The sequence below is a fragment of the Uranotaenia lowii genome, unplaced genomic scaffold, assembly GCF_029784155.1.
Source record: "Uranotaenia lowii strain MFRU-FL unplaced genomic scaffold, ASM2978415v1 HiC_scaffold_82, whole genome shotgun sequence".
In the NCBI taxonomy this organism is placed as follows: Eukaryota; Metazoa; Arthropoda; class Insecta; order Diptera; family Culicidae; genus Uranotaenia; species Uranotaenia lowii.
The window spans coordinates 28,876-50,519 of NW_026598778.1; the positions used below are offsets into that span (position 1 = coordinate 28,876).

At 35.0% G+C, this 21,644-nt stretch overlaps 1 protein-coding gene and 1 long non-coding RNA gene across 2 annotated transcripts; both read right to left on the reverse strand.

Moving 5' to 3' along the window:
• Positions 1 to 259: 259 nt before the first annotated feature.
• LOC129760906 (uncharacterized) lies at positions 260 to 1,647 on the reverse strand. The gene is made up of 3 exons (XR_008740402.1): positions 1,556 to 1,647; positions 1,030 to 1,490; positions 260 to 303 (listed from the first exon to the last, which is right to left on the reverse strand). It is a non-coding gene; the product is annotated as an uncharacterized LOC129760906 (long non-coding RNA).
• A 17,261-nt stretch (positions 1,648 to 18,908) lies between these two features.
• Positions 18,909 to 20,573, reverse strand: LOC129760905 (uncharacterized). Its single transcript, XM_055758588.1, has 3 exons — positions 19,263 to 20,573; positions 18,998 to 19,189; positions 18,909 to 18,953 (listed from the first exon to the last, which is right to left on the reverse strand). Exons 1-3 carry the CDS (start codon positions 20,571 to 20,573, stop codon positions 18,909 to 18,911), a joined length of 1,548 nt encoding a protein of 515 aa, XP_055614563.1.
• Positions 20,574 to 21,644: the final 1,071 nt, after the last annotated feature.

Below are 21,644 nucleotides of genomic sequence, written 5' to 3' on the forward strand. Positions count from 1 at the left end.
TCAGAGTAAGGAATATCAATTTGAAAAATTTATCAATGACTGACCAAACACATCATTGATTTTAAACTTCCATTGTGATTTGATTGATTTATTTTATCACTAAAATTTATTATTTTTTGAGTTCGTGTAAAAATTATAAGTAGGGAAATGATGTTAGAAATCAATTTCCTTCTCCATTGTGTATTTTGATATTGTTATTATTTTTAGCTAAATTTGAATTTGGAAAACCCCCCCCATGGACAGGTCCTTCGCACGGGCCTGCCTCCGGGTAGAACTACTCTTTTTCAATTAACAAACGTTGATCTGAAAAAAAAAAAATAGAACAGTTATAGTTAAAACTATTACACGGTATATTGTTTGCAGTATGTACTGTAAGATAACCCTTTAATGCATGACTTTTTTTAATGAGTATAGCAATCCAGTTAAATATTATTTTAATTTGAATTACACAACTCAACAGTAGTGTAGCCGATTTTTTTGAGTCATTTAATATCATACTTCTCATCAACTCAAAAATAATTCTTGAAATTAAAAAAAAATTCCAACGGTTTTGCGAATTTGTACTCAACAATATTCATTACGGCTCCCCCAGCTACTAACATAGACTATTAAGTGATCCACTCGGCAAAATGAAACTATATAAGTAAAATGCCTTAATAAACAAACATATTTAAAAAAATATATATATATATATTCATTCGGTGCAAGAAGTTCATGTGATTGATTATGATTGAAAGTTTTGATGGAATTTGCCTTTGCCTCATTTGCCTTTTTTTGTGTTATTAATGTATTGATCTTTTGGACTTAAAATTAGATGAGGGCTGATAAATCTAAATAATTCACTTAATACCGTCTCCGCTAGTAGACATTTGATTGCAATTCAGGATCAAGTTTTACTATTATAACGGAATTCGTATCGGTATACTCTAAACATAATTTAAATTTCTTCAGTTTTTGCGAAGTTGTCCCTGAACAAAATAATACATTTTTGGTAGGTATTGTAAAACTGCTGTTATCTCTTTCACTTACCATTTTGAAATGTACAACAATTGTCACAGTTAATGAAGGTGAGAATCTTTCCGTAACAGTAGTGGTTGTGGTGATGTAGAGGTAGTTTACCAGATCCTGAACGCACTGCAGTTTGGGACTGGCACTAAATTCGCTTCCGATTATCATCATCGATGGTCGGGATGGGATGACGCATGACGAAGCCAAACCAGGAGACGAGCTGACTTCAGGGTCTGGTAACCGGAAAACTGTATCGAGGATTTCCATTGAGATCGCAAGGAAGCACGGAGCTCGTTCTGGTGGGTCTGAAGCAGCTTCGGGTTGCATCCTACGGCAATCAAACATCCAGTTAAGCTTCGATAGTTTAGATCGGGTTGCTGCCGATAGTTTTTCCTCAGATTACCCTTCATTTAACCAATGGCTAGTGTCTTTTTAGCTAGATAAGTTCTAGGCGTGGCAGGCACCCTCGGCTGCTAATCTTGCTGCAAACATATGAAACAAAACAACATCAACACAAAACAAGTGTTTATAATCTAATTTTTCTTACCTTATTTTTCAGAAACATACGACAGATGTTAAGCTTTCAGACTTTCCTCTCGCCGGTCGTTCGTTTTCGTACGCGAATTGTTTACAATCTTACACGACAAAAAATTTACATCACATTGTACGAAATTTACAATCATTCAAAAGATTGTAAATTTTACATAAGGTACACCAGGGTAAGTGGGGATGGTGGCTATTAAAACAATACTGTGAACTATTTTTTCAAACTTTTAATGCAGAATGTTAAATTTACTTGTAATCTATCCAATAACTGTAAAAGTGATACGGTTCCGACAATTGCGGATGTTTACGGTGACTTTTTGTAAATTTTATATTTTTAACTACGATGTCGAGGTGATTTGCATCTTTTTCAATCGCAAATTTCTTGTAAACTAGCTGGCTCTTGACGAAAAACTTTTTATTGAAACAATCCTTACATTCGAAACAACCAGTTAGGAAAAGAAACGACGGTTAAAAATTGAGAAAAAAGGGTTTATTTGCAAAAATGAAAAATTTTGTCTCCAAACCCTACCTGGAGTAAGTGGGGACGACTTTATATATACTTGATGTTAACACATTTTTTTCAATTTTCTCTCCTTCATTCAATACAATTTAGCTTTATTTAGCATTCAGATCATGAAAAGTTGGGAAAAGTACTTGTTTTTTCTAAATTAAGTGTATATTTTCGATAATATCGGATTACACACAATAATCAAAGAAAGATGCCTTATTAATGGTACCATGAACTTTTTTCAAAATTTCGGACGGTTCGAGCAATAAAGTAACGTATTCAACCAAAAAAACACAAATTTGTAGGAAATATCCTGAGAAATCAAAGGGAAAATCTACCGTCCCCACTTACCCCATAAAGCGGGGTAAGTGAAGACACGAGCAGTCCATAACAATTTACGTGATAACTTGTTTCGCTTTGCGTCTATCAAGCTCATCTCTTCAGCATTTGTGAACAACATGTTCTGCATCATATTGAACGCGATTTTATCAAAATTTACCCACTGCTGATTTTTAAATGATTTTTTAAAGTTGAACTATACGAAAAACCGTCCCCACTTACCCCGGTGTACCTTACTTCAAATGTATTTTTTCGGATGTGCATGTTATCATGAACCGGATTGCGAATCTTTAGTACATTACATTATTATCTCGCATAACATTTCAAATGGGCGAAACGAGCAGTTAACTCGAAAATCATCAATAGTGCTTCAAATTCACCTATTTTCAGTTTTTTAACAAAAAGTTCTTCATTTTTCTTCAATAATTTCAGAAATAAATTAGTTTTTCCATGTTCGTTTTTGTTTTTAGTTACCCCTGGAAGTTTTGCCCAATCGATCGGCAGTTTTTATTTTAAAACCAAATTAAAGTTAAGCTTTTTAATGGATCAAAGTTTGATCCTACACGAAAAAAATAATTACGCCGTTTTGTCACACATGGTTAACAGTTACGCCTGATCCTACACGAATAGAAAAAATTAGGTAGTCTCGCCCTATTACGCTAGATAGGTGACCCAATTTTCAATACACTGAAACAAGTTACACTTCAAATAAGATTTCACATGAAATGTAGAATTCATTATTTTTTCCGTGTAGTGTTAAAAAATAGTTCCAATATATTTTTTTTAAGTTTAATAATCGTCGACTGAATTTTTGAAACATTAAAATCTATATATATATAAAGCAATTTCTGTATGTTTGTTTGTTTGTTTGTTTGTTTGTTTGTTTGTTTGTTTGTTTGTTTGTTTGTTTGTTTGTTTGTTTGTTTGTTTGTTTGTTTGTTTGTTTGTTTGTTTGTTTGTTTGTTTGTTTGTTTGTTTGTTTGTTTGTTTGTTTGTTTGTTTGTTTGTTTGTTTGTTTGTTTGTTTGTTTGTTTGTTTGTTTGTTTGTTTGTTTGTTTGTTTGTTTGTTTGTTTGTTTGTTTGTTTGTTTGTTTGTTTGTTTGTTTGTTTGTTTGTTTGTTTGTTTGTTTGTTTGTTTGTTTGTTTGTTTGTTTGTTTGTTTGTTTGTTTGTTTGTTGTTTGTTTGTTGTTTGTTTGTTTGTTTGTTTGTTTGTTTGTTTGTTTGTTTGTTTGTTGTTGTTTGTTGTTTGTTTGTTTGTTGTTTGTTTGTTTGTTTGTTTGTTTGTTTGTTTGTTTGTTTGTTGTTTGTTTGTTGTTTGTTTGTTGTTTGTTGTTGTGTTTGTTTGTTTGTTTGTTTGTTTGTTTGTTTGTTTGTTTGTTTGTTTTGTTGTTTGTTTGGTTTGTTTGTTTGGTTGTTTGTTTGTTTGTTTGTTTGTTTGTTTGTTGTTTGTTTGTTTGTTTGTTTGTTTGTTTGTTTGTGTTTGTTTGTTTGTTGTTTGTTTGTTTGTTTGTTTGTTTGTTTGTTTGTTTGTTTGTTTGTTTGTTGTTTGTTAGTTTGTATGTTTGTTTGTTTGTTTGTTTTTGTTTGTTTGTTTGTTTGTTTGTTTGTTTGTTTGTTTGTTTGTTTGTTTGTGTTTGTTTGTTTGTTTGTTTGTTTGTTTGTTTGTTTGTTTGTTTGTTTGTTTGTTTGTTTGTTTGTTTGTTTGTTTGTTTGTTTGTTTGTTTGTTTGTTTGTTTGTTTGTTTGTTTGTTTGTTTGTTTGTTTGTTTGTTTGTTTGTTTGTTTGTTTGTTTGTTTGTTTGTTTGTTTGTTTGTTTGTTTGTTTGTTTGTTTGTTTGTTTGTTTGTTTGTTTGTTTGTTTGTTTGTTTGTTTGTTTGTTTGTTTGTTTGTTTGTTTGTTTGTTTGTTTGTTTGTTTGTTTGTTTGTTTGTTTGTTTGTTTGTTTGTTTGTTTGTTTGTTTGTTTGTTTGTTTGTTTGTTTGTTTGTTTGTTTGTTTGTTTGTTTGTTTGTTTGTTTGTTTGTTTGTTTGTTTGTTTGTTTGTTTGTTTGTTTGTTTGTTTGTTTGTTTGTTTGTTTGTTTGTTTGTTTGTTTGTTTGTTTGTTTGTTTGTTTGTTTGTTTGTTTGTTTGTTTGTTTGTTTGTTTGTTTGTTTGTTTGTTTGTTTGTTTGTTTGTTTGTTGTTTGTTTGTTTGTTTGTTTGTTTGTTTGTTTGTTTGTTTGTTTGTTTGTTTGTTTGTTTGTTTGTTTGTTTGTTTGTTTGTTTGTTTGTTTGTTTGTTTGTTTGTTTGTTTGTTTGTTTGTTTGTTTGTTTGTTTGTTTGTTTGTTTGTTTGTTTGTTTGTTTGTTTGTTTGTTTGTTTGTTTGTTTGTTGTTTGTTTGTTTGTTTGTTTGTTTGTTTGTTTGTTTGTTTGTTTGTTTGTTTGTTTGTTTGTTTGTTTGTTTGTTTGTTTGTTTGTTTGTTTGTTTGTTGTTTGTTTGTTTGTTTGTTTGTTTGTTTGTTTGTTTGTTTGTTTGTTTGTTTGTTTGTTTGTTTGTTTGTTTGTTTGTTTGTTTGTTGTTTGTTTGTTTGTTTGTTTGTTTGTTTGTTTGTTTGTTTGTTTGTTTGTTTGTTTGTTTGTTTGTTTGTTTGTTTGTTTGTTTGTTTGTTTGTTTGTTTGTTTGTTTGTTTGTTTGTTTGTTTGTTTGTTTGTTTGTTTGTTTGTTTGTTTGTTTGTTTGTTTGTTTGTTTGTTTGTTTGTTTGTTTGTTTGTTTGTTTGTTTGTTGTTTGTTTGTTTGTTTGTTTGTTTGTTTGTTTGTTTGTTTGTTTGTTTGTTTGTTTGTTTGTTTGTTTGTTTGTTTGTTTGTTTGTTTGTTTGTTTGTTTGTTTGTTTGTTTGTTTGTTTGTTTGTTTGTTTGTTTGTTTGTTTGTTTGTTTGTTTGTTGTTTGTTTGTTTGTTTGTTTGTTTGTTTGTTTGTTTGTTTGTTTGTTTGTTTGTTTGTTTGTTTGTTTGTTTGTTTGTTTGTTTGTTTGTTTGTTTGTTTGTTTGTTTGTTGTTTGTTTGTTTGTTTGTTTGTTTGTTTGTTTGTTTGTTTGTTTGTTTGTTTGTTTGTTTGTTTGTTTGTTTGTTTGTTTGTTTGTTTGTTTGTTTGTTTGTTTGTTTGTTTGTTTGTTTGTTTGTTTGTTTGTTTGTTTGTTTGTTTGTTTGTTTGTTTGTTTGTTTGTTTGTTTGTTTGTTTGTTTGTTTGTTTGTTTGTTTGTTTGTTTGTTTGTTTGTTTGTTTGTTTGTCCTCTATAGACTCAGCCGTCTTAAGAGCTAGAGGTCTGAAATTTGGCATGGATGCTCATTAGGACCAGGAAGGATGAAAAATGTTTTCAGATTTTCGGACGACCCCTTCTGAAGGGGGTCGTCCATACAAGACAAATATTGTTTTCGCGATATTGACGTTACTTTTCGTCGGATCGTGTTGAAAATTTGCACATGAGTGTTTTGAAAGACGAGCAACCGATTTCAGATGTCAAGGTGTATGTAAGGTGTCAGCCAAAGGGGTCGTCCATATTAAATGTTCGATGTTTTTGCGATATTGACGTTATCATACATCGTATTCAGCTGAAAATTGATACACGATAGTTTTGAGTGACGTGCAATCAATTCGAGGTATCAAATTCAGTGTAGGGGGCCGGCAAAAGGGGCGTCCATATCAAATTTTCAATATCTTAGTGATATTGACGTTTTTATACATCGGATTGAGATGAAAATTTGCACGTAGGAGTTATTAGGGACAAAAAATTGATTTCACTTATCCAAATTAAAAACAGGGGTCGACTAAAGGGGTCGTCCATACTAACTATTCACTGTTTATGCGATATTGTCGTTATTATACATAGGATTCAGATGAAATTTGGTACACGAGAGTTTTGAGGGACGAGCAATAGATTTCGGGTATTAAATTCAATATAAGGGGCCGGCAAAGGGGGTCGTCCATATTAACCGTTCAATATTTTTGCAATATCGTCATTATTTGACATCGGATTGTAATGAAAATTAGCACACGGTAAGTTTCGGGGACGGGCAATCGATTTCAGATGTCAAATGTTTTGCCAGGGGTCGACGAAAGGTCGTCCATATTAATTAGTTTTCACTGTTTCTAGCAATATTGACGTAATCATGCAATAGATTGCTTTGAAAATTTGCACACGGGAGTTTTGAGGGGGCAATCAATTTCAGGTATCAAAGAGTGTTATGTTATGCCACCGAAGGGGTTTTAGCTTTTTGGCAATAAGAGCGTTGTTATGCAACGATCGAGTCAAAATTTATACACGGGGTTTTTTTCGGCACGGTCAATTGAATCCTTATTTCAAATTTAGTAGCCTTCGACAGAAAAAGTAATCGTCCAATATTTTTGCAATTATTACTTAACAATGAATTCGGAAGTGCATCTGGAAAATTTTCGGCAATTGACTTTCATACAAACTGTTCATGACATATTACAAGTTCAAAAGCGAAACGGAGTTCGTATGGGATCAGCTAGTAGATAAATAAAAATTTTTACGATGCTGAATTAAGATAAAACACACTTTGGAACCATGGTTAAAGTTTTTTTTTATTATATTTTAAAATCAACGTTAAATTTATTTTTTATCCTATAGTTTGTATTTAACATACGCAGACATTTATAAAGCAAATGTAAATGACAAATCCTGGTTTTTTTTCTGGGATGATTCATACCTTTCTGAATCCTTTCTTTGATGGTTATTGAACGTTTGTGAAATTTGTTATGAACACGACGCAAACGCAACACAGTTTTATATTGGATAAATTTGTCATACAAGGGTTTATAATACCATTATGACTTAACGAATTTACATCTTTTTAAATTTATATATCTATGTGTAACTTCAGTTTTCAAAATAATGATGGCTTAATGATGCCTATTTTGGCAATCACAGAAAAATTAACACTCAAAATATGCCGGTAAAAAACAAACTTGCTGTTTGTGTTCAGTTAAATTTTATTTTGAACATCTAAATAAATCTGATTTTTCATCACAGAAAATTAAACACCAAATCATGCTATCATTTTTATCTCACTTTTTGCTCTATAGTAATAAATGAAACCTTAGTGATGCCTTGTTTTGTTATCTTGGAAAGGAACAAAGCCAAATAATGCTTTCATTTTGGTCTCAATGCCTTATTTAGGTATTTTTTTGGCATCAAATTTCAATATATTGATGTATCAATGAAACCTAATTTTGCTTTCGAGAAAAATGCAAAGCTAAATTTTGCTATCATTTTGGCATTGATAGCTCATTTTGGTTACTGTTTGCTATCGATTCAGGTATCAAAATCTGCTCGGGTATCATAAAAATAAAATTCTCATTGATTTTTAAACGAATATTAGTGAATCACAAAGCAGGAAGTTATTTGTGATTTGAATAAAAATCATACAAAAAGATCAAGTTTTTCACATAATGAAAAACTCTACTAGTAGTTTTTATTAAATACTTGCTGACATTATGTTCAAACCAAATAAGTTTCATGGAATAAATGCAATGAGATTCAAAAAATCTTTGAACATGTTAAATTTTATAGATTACCTTTTTATATCAAACAAATCCATAAGACTTTCAAAGAAAATAAATTTCTAATAACATTATTTAAAAAAAACTGTCCATCATTGTAATTTCCACCTCGAAGAATGTTACTAGACATTAAATCACACCTCGTGTTCACATGAAATCTCACAAAAGAAACTTTCAACTGAATTACAAAATAAAAAAAATTAAAATATGATCTAGCATAAGGTCCGATGCAAAATTTGGAAAAGATTATATCACGGAAAGGGGTCGAGCATCAAACCTGAAGTTTGTTTGGAAATATGTGGATTTTGCATGGCATGAACAAGAAAAAAACATTTTTTACTAATAATTTTGGTCTTTATTAACCGTTTTTTCTTTTAATTTGAGTTTTTGAAAGCTTTAATTATGGCAATATTTCATCTGAAGAACGCATTTTGATTAGAGTTATCATAAAACAGTTATTAAGCTATAAAACCGTGTGCGTCAATTAACGATCATTTATGTATTTTTCGTAATTGACCGTTATTTTTGAAACTCCGATATCTTTTTTTACCATCACCCTTCTCAAAATAGGACCTTGGGATTTATTGTTTGTCACAATTAAAGCTCCGTGAACAACTATTGTGAAAACAAATCGCCCGATAGAGACTTAAGTAATTGGTGCAAAACTAGGTTTTCATGTTCCTTCCAAACAAAATTTCTCATAATTCCATACAAATTTTAGGCGCATTGCGCTTTCCGTGGTCCGATCCATCAAATTTAGCATTGAACAATTTTTAAACGTTGTGCTTGGCCTAGGATCAAGTTTAGCTTTCAACTTTAATACCGTAATCCGGGGTAAGATTGATCACTTTTTTCAATATTTTCTGATTATTTTTTCTGTTAAGGGGAATGTGGCATGTTTCATATTTTCCGAATCAGTACTGGACTTCTATGAATATAAAACATGGTTGCAGAAATTTATAAGACTACTTTAAATTTGATTTGAATATCGATTTCGTTTTTGTTTAGAATTTGATGCTTTTGATCAGTCTCTATTTTGACGGTTGAACGAGTTTTCTTAATCATAAAGGATACAAAACACCTTCATATTATTTACAAATGCTACTTTATCAACTGCTAAGGCAGTTCGGAACAAACTCGAATGGTATAAAATTAATCATGAAACTCTTCAAATTGAACACAACTCTTCCAGTGGCTCAAAGATACTAAAATTGTAATTTTTGGTCCAATGAATTCTGAGATATACATACCATGCTGAATTTCAGTGTTTCTTGGTTTAGATTTCTTCGCAGTCCAAAAAAAAACAACATCGCGGTCCTTAATGTGTTAAGGCAGAACAGCAATTAAAATCGAAAGATGGACAGTGATGCTGCATAAATTTAGGGGCTTATTTTTTTTACATTACTTATACAATTTTAACTACACAAAAAAATAAAATTTAGCCTTCATTCAATTCCCTAGGCTCTTGCACTATTCCCCATTATTTTTTCCTTCATACTTTACCATTTGATAGGGTTTCTAGCCTTTTGTTTTAGACTGGCTTACTCTTGGAAAATGTCCCGTTTTTTAATATCATCATTATAAATTTATCTCAAATTATAACAAAAACTACACCAAAACTATATATTACCAAAGGTAAAAAGTCGAACTCTTTCATTAATCAACCTGTTCGCTTCTAAATGCTTTGATTTCATCAGGAAGGGTGTTTGTTTGCGAGCCTTCGAAAAAATAGATATATCATGATTCTGAAATTACATTTTTACTTACATTTAAAATTTTCACAATCAAACCAAGTTTTCCCAATTTAAAATTCAACTTATAGGTTTTTAAACTTAGGAAATTTTTTTTCGATATTTTAACTTAAGACTTAGTTTTCGATGATTATGTGGAAAAATTTCCTATTGATCGAAGTTACCCCGGTTATCATTGTTACTCCGTTTTACGGTATAAGATTTTATCACCAAATCACATTATTTGTTTAGTTTCTAAGCATTTTGAGTGAATTAAGCATTGATAGTATACTTTGATATATTTTATTTAGATGACCATAAAATTTCGTGACGCCACAACGCTTTGCAAAACCGTGTTTTAAAATAAATGGCACGTTGTGACGCCACGAAACGAATCGCTCTGAAATAAACTGAAATCTAAATTTAAAAAATAAAAACAGTGATTTGTAGGTTGTAATGAATTGAAACTTTTTTGGAATTTTCATAAAATTTGTTCGAATATTAGTGCGAATAAATACGATTTTGTTAAAAAAAAATCAAAAAACTGTAAAAAGAGGCGCGTTGTGACGATTTCTTTTGCTTATATTTTGATAACTTTTCGTTCAATAAAAAATTGTAGAGAATCAAATTTTGAACTAAGAGGTTTTTCAATGTGGCCAAAGCGCGATCTCGGAGGCTGTACACGACGATGCTGACGATGTTTGACTGCGTGGTAATGGACGACGAAACCTACGTCAAAGCCGACTACGAGGAGTTTCCGGGACAGGAGTTTTATACGGCAAAAGGAAGAGGAAAGGTAGCAAATATTTTCAAGCACATACAATTGTCAAAGTTCGCGAAGGAATAATTGGTTTGGCAAGCCATCTATACCTGTGGCTTGAAAAGCAGCATTTTCATAGCTTCCGGGACTGTCAACCAAGAAATTTACGTGAAAAAGTGTTTGAATAAACGTCTGCTGCCTTTCCTGAAGAAACACGGTTGTTCCGTACTGTTTTGGCCGGATTTGGCATCTTGCCATTACGGTAAAAAGGCCATGGAGTGGCACGCCGCCAACAACGTGCAGGTGGTTCCCAAGGACAAGAACCCTCCCAACACGCCAGAGCTCCACCCAATTGAGAAATACTGGGCTATTGTCAAGCGGAACCTAAAGAAGACCAAAAAAAAAACTGTTAAGGACGAGCGGCAGTTCAAGGCAAACTGACTTTCTGCTGCGAAGAAGATGGACAAGGTGGCTGTACAAAATCTGATGACAGGGGTTAAGCGTAAGGCCCGGCAATTCGGATTTGGAAAAGCGGAAGCCTCACTGAATATTTTTCCTGAATTTTATACTTATTAAACTTGAAAAAGAAATTTAATTTGATTTTTTAAATAAACGATTTCACCGATTTACACGCGTTTTCCCTTGACCAAATTTTGACCGTATCACCCTTTAGTTACATAACTTGAACCGGTATAAAATTGCCTTTTTGTGCATATAGTTTCATTGCCTTAATCTTCCGTTAACATACGCATAATCCAGTGCAAAGCAGAATTTAGGTGGCTACCTTTGAACGGCCGTAAAAAAAAATCTGTGTTTCGTATTTTATAAATCTGAACATCTTAAAATTTGAAAAATTAAGTCAACTTTCCATTTCAATTTTTAAAATTTCTCTATTGTGACGGGTACAGGTTTGGCGATTGATTCATTAAAAAAGCACGGTTTAACACCACTTTTTTACAAATTTGTGAAAACTTTCGTTTTAGCAACATATAGTTTCTTACTTCAGATTTCTCAGACACTAAATGATTATATTTTTAAGCACCCAATAACTAATTCACAGCCTTTTTCCCGAAGCATGTTTAAAAAAAAAAATCTTCGCTTTAATAAATAAATTATTGTAGTTGAAAATTGTCTGAAAACAATAATTGAGTCACGTTACAAGCAATCCAAAGCTATAAGTTTCTTTAAAATTGGTTGAGAAACAAGAGAGATTTAGCGGAAAAGGTGTTTGGGGTCGTTTGACCCTTTTCGGTATAAATATGTAAAGTGTGTCCACGATGAAATTGCCACACTATGAAATTGCCCTAACTTTTTAACCGTTGGGTGGAATTTAATGAAAATTTGGGTGGATTCAGTTCATAGTGCATTGTTTATATCCTGCAAGTTTTAAAGCCCTGTGATCGAAACTCGCGGAAATGGAGTCGAAAGAACAGCTCGTGCGTGATAAAATCTTGCGCATTCATCACGAGAACAAGGATCTCTCGCATCGTTCCATCGTTGTAAAACGTTGGGAATCGCAAATTCCGAGGTGTCGCGAGTGATTAAGTGGTTGATCGGAAGCCCAGAAGTGAAGGAAAAAGTATTCCTTACAACACCAAAAATCACAACCGTGTAGTTGGGGCCTTCAACCGAAACCCGAACGCCTCCGTTCTGGATGTGGCTAAGAAGCTGCACCCAAGCCAAAGTTTTGTCTACAAGGCCAAAACTAAGTCTGAACTTCAAACGTTCAAGTACAAAAGGCCCCTAATCGCGACGAGAAGCAGAACAAGTCCGCCAAAAACCCGTGCCAGGAAGTTGTAACTCAACAAGCTGACGAAAGTTGAATGCTGCATCATGGAAGACGAAACATATGTGAAGGCCGACTTCAAACAGATCCACGGCAACCTGTGGCCAAGGATAAGTTCAGCGTTCCGGAGCATGTCCGCACTCAGAAGATGTTCAAATTTGCAAATAAATTCCTGGTTTGCAAGCCATCTGCACGTGCGGGAAGCGGAGTGCACCTTTCGTGACCCAGGACACGATGAACCCAGGACACTACTCCATGGACGTGCTGAAGTGGTATGCCGAAGACAATAAGGTCAATTTCGTGCCGAAAATGTTCAACCCTCCCAACACTCCGGAGCTCCGCCCCATCGAGAAGTACTGGGCGATTATGCAGCAGCACCTTCTTAAACGACCTGATGTAGTGAAGACAGTCTAGAAACTGAAGAAAGTATGGATTTACATGCAAAAAAACGGTTGATTCACGGGTTGGGGCCGAATCTTATGGCCGGGGTGAGGGCCAAGGTGCTGGCATTTGCGTATGTAATGTAAATAAAATACGGGTAAAATGGTAAATGAGGTTAAATAGTTATTTTTCAATCCCTGAAAATTTGATGGCAATCGGATGAAAACTCGAATTTTGCGAATCAATTTTGTTTGTGGCAATTCCATCGTGGACACCCTTTAAGTAAATGAAAAGTGTCGGTATGTTTAGTGTTAATATCTATACAAACTTTGAAATGAACGAATTTGCTAGTTTGAAAGATAAAACTGAAAGCTTTTATGTTGCAAGTGAAACCTGTCGAATTTTGCTTCTACCATCCAGATAAATTTGATTAAATTTCCAGGAAGAAGCTGAAACCAAGAGATTAATCAGTATCAAGCAGATTAATTCCTACAGGATTCAGTTTCGATTCCTTCCAGTTTGCAATTGACGATTTAGGGCCAATCTGGATTCGATTGGGTATGATCGTGGGAGTATGCTTCATTTGAGCTTAGTCACAGGGATGGTCGTCGATTCTATCTATCCCATGGGGTATTCTAAATTTCATTGGAACCGTTCTATTTGATGTTGAATCGATGATTTCGTATTGATGACTTAGGGCTGCGAGCATGTTTCGATGTAGTAACTTCAGAGGTAAACTATTTGGAAGGGATTTATATCTTGGACATTTGTTTCATTGGGAATTTCCCTGGATAGAAGCCTTCTTACTGAGAAACTGATGATTATTTCCTAGCCACAAAAATGAAGGCTTTTCAAAGAAAATAATGGGTATATTTGGCATTGATCATCGAGAGTTGACAATAAAAAGTGTATGATCAAAGTTGAAGCATCAAAATCCGGCTAGAATCATAAAATTCAACCAGAGAAGTGATAAATTATTCAACACCATCGAAATGGAACCACAAAATATCGTTATTTGATGTATCGGTATCTGGGCCCGCTTACAATTGGAAAACGATTCACAATGTGGGAGAGATGTGCAACAGAGTAAATTTTGCCCGCAAACCAATTTACCGGAATATCTGGTATCGCAATGGAGTTTCCATTAATCAGTTTGCGAAAGCACGGTCCGGGTTCTAATTTATTTGCGGACACAAAAAAGTGTACGTAGGTAGTCAAAAAACTGTAGCTGGCACCTCCTCCAAATTGGACCCATCTATGGAAATCACGTTTCATTAAACTGGAAAGCAAAATCGCACACACGAGCGATGGTTCCACATCCGGTTGGCTGTTTTTCAAGCTACTAGTTCATATCCTGCTGTTAGTTAGTTTTGAGAAGTGTCAATATTTTACCCCTCCTGGTCCGTACTCGGAAAAGTTATCGCTTTTTTCAAGGGAGGGTATTTGGCTTTCCAAAATTTACAGCTGCTAGATTTAGCTTACATTGGGTATCACTAGCTCTAAGCTGTGTGTATACAGAAAGACGAGGGAATCAGTCAGTACCCCAACTTTAGTCCGGTACCAGAGCCAAAAGGTGGATATAACATACCAACTAAAAATGTCATAAAGCATCGAACCGTAATGGCCGATCCATATCCATGCATCGTCATCATCACCATCATCATCATCATGAACATCATAACAACCGCCATCACCATTTTCATTCCTCACAGCATCGCTTTGATCCATTTCATCCGGAACCAACTGAAAGGATTCGAATTCCATCGGCTGGCGGGTGAAAAATTTTGTTCAGCAAATGTTCTAATTTAGCCAAAGTATAAAGAACCTTTCGAGGATATTATGAAATTTTTTGAAAGTTTATGAAAATTTACTTTATTTTTCCGAATACTGTATTGAATTCGAAATTTATTCATAATCTCTGGAATTTATAAAATCTTATTATAGATTTTTGCAAATGTTTATGTAGTTGAACAGCAATCTACTCTATTTTTATTTCAAAGGTTTTCACAGAATTTTACGAAATTGTTAAGAAATATGAACAATTTTATAAAAGTTAACAGAATTTTACAATTTCCCTATTTTTTTGAAATATTCCGAAATTTTCAAAATTTTGCACAATTATACATAATTTTGTGGGTTGTTGCCGATTTTTACAGATTTTAAACAGATTTTTACAGATTTCAACAGAAATTTTCAGAATTTAACTATGTTTCACGGAGATTTAAAAAGTTTCTGAATTGTGATCAATTTAACATAATTTTGTAAAACTTACAAACTTAAAATAAATTCACAGATTTAAAATTTTTTAACAGAATTTAACAGAAGTTAACAGAAGTTAACAGGATTTCACAATAATTCCAGAATTTTACAGAGTTAAAACCAAATTTTTTAGATTTTTTTTTCTTATTTTTAAAGAATATTGTAAATTATTCAGAGTTCTACAGAATTTTACAGAATTGTACACAATTTAACAAAATTTTATAAAAGACACCTCAAAATCTACTACTGTTCTGCGAAAACATCGACGATTTATTCATGGCCATGCAGAAAAACAGTTGTGAACAAGGTCTACAAATATTTTTGAAGAGATTTATCACCCTAATTTTATGTTTGTTACTTAATTTATCAGCCTTATCAGTGAAAAGTGATGTCCTTTTTAGTAAGACATCTTAAGGTTATGAAATTTTCTAGACGGATAGAACATTTGAAGAAATGAAAGATTGTAAAAATGAGCGGAAAAATTGACAAATAGATTTTTTTTTCGGCTTTTAAACCAACTTTTTTTTTCTAATGATTCGAAATATTTTCGACATGTTTTCTTTCGTGCTGGTTTGAGATGGTAAAAAGTCACAAACTGAACTTTATCGGATCGTTTTTTTTTTCATTTTTACTAGTTAATATCTTACTATTTCACTCAGATATCCCTAGCTTTTCAGCTCATTATCTTGGATACTAAACGTGATGCCTGAGGTGTGACTTTGAAAAAATTAGATGATGAATAAAAAAAAATCTAAATTACATATATTTCTATGGAAAACATTTTTTTTCTTTAATATCAAGTATACCATCTGAAAGCTTATACTGAAAGCTTTCATTTGAACCGTTCAAAATTATTACACACTAAATTGATCTATGATTAAAAATGAGTAAATAAACATTTTTTTTGAAAATCAAAAACTTAGAAGCCTTGTCGTAAAAGGACCCGCATTGTTCCACACTCTTTTTACTTTCAAGATCTAGTTTGAGGTTCTTAAAATACAACGAAAGAGTTTCCAGGCAGTCGAATAAGGCTGAAAATATCCTGTAATTGTGTAATTTTTACCTATTAAGGAGTATAAATTTTTGCTGGTTTGTCAAAAAATCTTTTCTCATGATTAATCAATCATTTCACACATTTTCTCTTGAGTTTCATGAAATGTTTTGATAATATTTATCATTGAATGATCAATAAGTCCAATAAACGTATTTCTTTTTTTTGTTTTTTAATTTGATATAAACAAACACACAAGGCACACTCGGTCTATAAACCATATCAGTGCCGGGATTCTAACTTAAATCTAACATCAACATAAATATTTAGGTAAAAATAACCAAAACTTCATAAATGAACCGTTCTACTATAATGCTGGCAGCACATTTCCAAGAGCGGGCCAAATATTGATCAGCAGAATGATGATGTTGTTCAAGATGGGCTTCAGGTTTATCAGCTTTGTCGTCCAAGCTGGGCTCAAATCAAACAATAGGATGGCAAAAGATATCAAGTCGGTCGCAGTACTCCCTCCTGTCTTGGGTGGCGTTGCAACGTGAGAGGTGATCGGATGAACTCATTTTGATTTGGGCGGCTTGCTGGTCTATCCACGGGTGTCGATTTGGGTAATTCTGGCCAATTTTTTCCTTCTCTCGATCTCTTTGTTGTGCTGGTAGTTGGTTGGTGAGATATCGATATGGATCGCTTACGTGGTTTGGGTTTCTTCTTGCGCGTTGCTCCTCCACTGCAGTCATGATCGGGCATATCTTCGTCGCTGTCTACGAATTCGCTCAGCACACTAAATGGGTTCGAGTCCTCAGCTCCAGCCAAAGATTTTCGTACCATATTGGCGTAGCTGATCTTCGATTTCTGGGCTAGCTTCAATTTTGCTTGTAGAGCTCTCTTTTTGTACTCAGGGCAGTCGCGCATTCCAATGTGAACTCCTTAGCAATAAAAGCAAACGTTTACTGTGCAGGTTGAGGGGTCATGTTCCTCACCACACCGGCATTTCAATTTGTTGGCACAAAATTGCGATGTATGTCCGTAGCGCTGACATCGTTTACAAATCATCAATTTTGGGGTGAAGAATCGAACGGGGATCAAAATTTTCTCGAACTCTACATAGTCTGGTAATATATTGCCAGAAAATGTCACGCGAATGGAATGCGATGGGATTAAATGTTTTTTTCCTTCTTGAATTTGGGATTCTAGAAGTTGTTGGCACTCAAGGATTTGAACTGCTGATATTCGAGAATCTTTGAATACTCCCTTTCCATTTAGTGCCAGGCATTCAAAGTCTAAGTCGGCTTGTTTTATTCACACCCGTCAATTTCGACTTTATTTGCAGGAATATAGACGCGATAAAGACTTGTCAGCTTCTCGTTGTGTACAACATCGTTTGCTTCTTCACGGTTAGAAAACTGAACCCGAATTTTTACTAAAATTGACTTTTTTTTGTGTTTTCTATTGACGAGTACTTAGTGTAGAGCTCCTTGGATATCAGAATAATGTTTGACGGGTTTCTCTACTTGCCGTATGAACACTTCGAATGGACCTTTCGCTGTACTTGCCGCTCATAGCAAGTCCGTCCCATTTGCGTTTTCATCATTTTTCAGTTTATTGCTGGAATCACTTTAAATTTTATCAGTAGTTTCAAGAGAAAAACTTTGTTTTCAGTACTTTGTTCTAATGAACATTGAAAAAAAACCTCAAGAAATTTTGTCCCATTGAACAAATGATCGCAAGTCGGTCCCATATGGCAATAAATCATCGCATGTCGGTCCCACTGCCATAAGAGCCCAGCAAATGATTTTCAACGAAAATCAAAACAAAAAAAATAATCCATATAAAGCGAAAATCTTTCATTAGCCGTTGCATTGACAGATTCTGTTGATTACTTTGATTAAAATCGCACACAAATGCTGAATTAACGATGGACTTTTTTGCGATTTTTCAATGCCGTTTTTTCTCAATTCAACAAAAACGCAAATGGGACGGACTTGCTATGAGCGGCAGTGTAGCAGGTTAAAAATCTCTTCAGATTTATTTATTTATTTATTATATTATAAATCAAACGGATCACATATTGATCCAAATGAAAAACTATAGTTTAGGACAATGTACATACAAGCGGTAATCTACGTTAAACTTAAAACTCTAAGAATTTTTCTTCGGAATACATCACGCGAAACGTCAAAGTCGAAGTACCCGGAGTAGCGGTTAAATGTTTTTATAACACCGATTAGAGCTGTGTTGGCCCCATAATTGTTCAGCCGGAGAGGGACGAAGAGCTGAAGATCACGACTCCTCAGAACTCGTGGCCGTACGTTGAGTCGAAGTTCCTCTAACAATGCGGGGCAGTCTATTCTCGATGAGAGCAGATCCGCAACGACCGAGGCTCGTGTGGCGGTCCGGCGGGCTTGCAGCGTGTCGATGTCGATTAGACGACAGCGGCTCTCGTAGCTGGGAAGTCGGAACGGGTCGTGCCAGTTGAGTTGTCGGAGAGCGTATCGCAAAAAACGCCGTTGGATGGCCTCAATACGCTCTGAGCCGTTTTGATAATATGGGCACCAAACAGCCGAGGCATATTCAAGGGTCGATCGAACCAAACTACAATAAAGACTCTTCAAGCAGTAGACATCCTTGAAGTCTTTCGTCATGCGGTAAAGAAGACCCAGACATCTGGAGGCTTTGTCGACGATGTAGTTAGTGTGAGTCTTGAAATTCAACTGTGTGTCAAGAATCACGCCAAGATCTTTCACTTGTTCGACGCGAGCGATAGCCTCGTTTCCAAGATGATAAATGGCTGATAATGGGAGCCGCTTGCGGGAAAACGAAATTACTGCACATTTGCTGCGATTCAAGGGAAGGCAATTTACATCACACCAAGAGGCGAAGAGGTTGAACTGACTCTGTAGGAAGTTTTACATCCTCGGGACCGTTGATGCGGCGATACAGTTTCAGGTCATCAGCATACGCTAGTTTTTGGTCCATCAAGGAGCAACAGCACGTCGTTGAAGTATATCAGGAATATTATTGGTCCTAGATGACTCCCTTGAGGCACTCCGGATTTTGGCGGAGAACTGACTGGAAAATGATTCACCTATTCGAACAATGAGTTTTCGTCCTACCAGGTAGCTGCGGAACCATTCCAGTAGAGACCCGCAGATACCTATACGATCGAGTTTGGCGATGGCTATGGAATGGTTCACCTTGTCGAAAGCAGCTGACAGATCAGTGTAGATGACGTCGGTTTGAGATCCCATAGCAAAACTGTCTTGCACATTAGACGTGAATGTCAACAGGTTTGTAGTCGTAGAGCGCTTGGGCATAAATCCATGTTGTTCATTTGAGAAATAAGGCTTGCAATACGAAAAAAATGGGTTCCAAAACAACCAGCTCGAACAATTTGGCTATCGCACATAAGGCAGAAATGCCACGATAGTTGTTCACATTTCGTCTGTCCCCTTTTTTGTGCACCGGAACCATATAGGCCTCTTTCCATAAGGATGGGAACGTAGACTGATCGAGTGAAACTTGGAAGATTATTTTTAGAGGTATCAGCATATGTGATATATATCGCTTCAAGAAGGTAGCTGGTATGCCATCTGGTCCTGCGGAAAGGCTGTGTTTCAGCTTAGCGGTCGCTTTCAAAATAATATCGTCGTCTACAACAATTTGATTCAGCCATGTGTTCAAATGAGGGACGTTACAAGCCGCGCTGGTAACTTGGTCCGAGGATATTGAGTTTGAGTCAAATACACTACGGAATTTGTCAGCGAAGAGGTCACAGATTTCAGGTTCCGAAGTCGCTAAATTATCATCCAGAAACATGGAGGGCGGTAGGCCGGATTCTTTCCGCTGGTCCTTGATGTACTGCCAAAATGATTTGGGTTTTGTTTTGAAACCTCGCTGTATCCGAATTAAGTAGCTCTGGTAGCAGCGTGAGCATAGTTTTTTGTAAGCTGAGTTGAGTTTGCAATACTCATTTTTAGCGCGGAGAGTTTTGTGCCTAGTGTAATAACGGAGAGCTTTATTCTTGAGCGTTTTCATTTGTCGCAGTTCTTTCGTTACCCAAGGAGCTCGTAGGTTAGAAACTGATGAGCGTTTCGGTACGTGACGATCGATGATGTAATTGATTATATGGGAAAATTTCATAGCTGCAGCGTTCGGATCGGAAGATTCCAGTTCAGTTTCCCAGTCGATAGCATTGAGCGTTTGAGAAACAGCGACGAAATCAGCGTTCTTAAAGTCGAGAAAGAATTGACCAGGTTTTTCGATGTGGGCAAAAGCTCTAGGAATATCAAGTGAAAGCAGCAGAGCAGGGTGATGAGGAACAACCTTGACCAAGGGCGTAGGAGCCTCTTCAATCGTAGCCAATTGGGGTCCGTCGCTCATGAAGCAGAGATCGAACATGCGACCATTTTCATTCTCTATGCTGTTGATCTCGCGGAGAGTTGCCGTGCTTAGAGAGTCGAGAATCGTATTGGAAGGCACCGTAAACGAAGATCTGGTTGGATCGGCAAACAAAAAATTGCCTTGCGAGGGAATCCACTTGAGTCCTGGTAGGTTGAAGTGTTTAGCAGGATAAATTCTTATACGATTGGTGATTTCGTCGGAATCTCCGCCCACGGGTTTCTGGATAGTAAGAGCTTCATCATCCGAAATATCGTCTGCTATCACCATGGATTGGCTTCCGCCAACCATGGCAGAATGAAATTCACCAAAATAAACTTTTATTCACCGAATCAAACTGGGGGAAATATAATAACGAACCGTTCTCGTTGAGAGATGGTCAGCAACTGTAAACGGATTTCAAAACAAATAAAAAGCAGGGTCGAAAATAACATCAATCATCCTACTTTATAAGTTGTTTTAAACAATTTTTGTATAAATTTATTTAAAATAAGTTAAAATAGTAATACTTATACATCATTTTCAAAATTTACAAAAGAGTCCAAAACAACAAATAATACTTTTTGCCTCTCATTTTATGGAACTGCCCCATAGTAGGGGAGATAAGGGCATAATGGCCACTTTGAGGAAAACGCTTATTTAACCATAGAGAACAGCTGTAATATGTGAATTGAATCATTGTTTCGTGTTCAGACACTCAAAAAGTCTATTGCTTAATTGGATGAAACTTGAAAAAGTAGATAAAAACGTTTAAAAATGCATTTTATAATTTTTTGCCGAAAGCTGAAAACCAGTTACTGTAGGGGCATAATGAGAACCCCCTGGGGCAGTATAAGCACTATTAATCAGGGCACGATGAGCGTTTTCTGCCGGGGAATCTAGCAGCGAATTCGTCTCGATGAAGTCAACTGAATAATAGAGCTACAGCTTGATTTTATTTCATCTGTCGATTTGGCCTATTGGTAAGGTGTCGGAGAGGTAATCAGTAGACTCGAGTTCGATTCCTGTTCAAGGTATTTTTTTTTAATTTATCATTCATGATCGATGCATTTTGCACTAAACAGTGAGGCGTAGATTCATCAAACAAAGCAATAACAAAATAATCTTGGTCTGTTTGTAGAATTTCAAAGAATTAACACATGCTCAAACATTATGATTCTGGTGGTTTGTTTGACGGATGATGCTACTAGCGCTAGCCGTATAATGTAACAATAAAAAAAAATCAATCATGAATGGTATGTGAAAAAAAATTCCCTCGAACAGGAATCGAACTCGAGTCTACGAAACAAATCCTCATGAAAATTTGTTTAAGAAAATACGTACTTATGTAGAAAAAAGGAGTACTTATTATGCCCTGGGTGC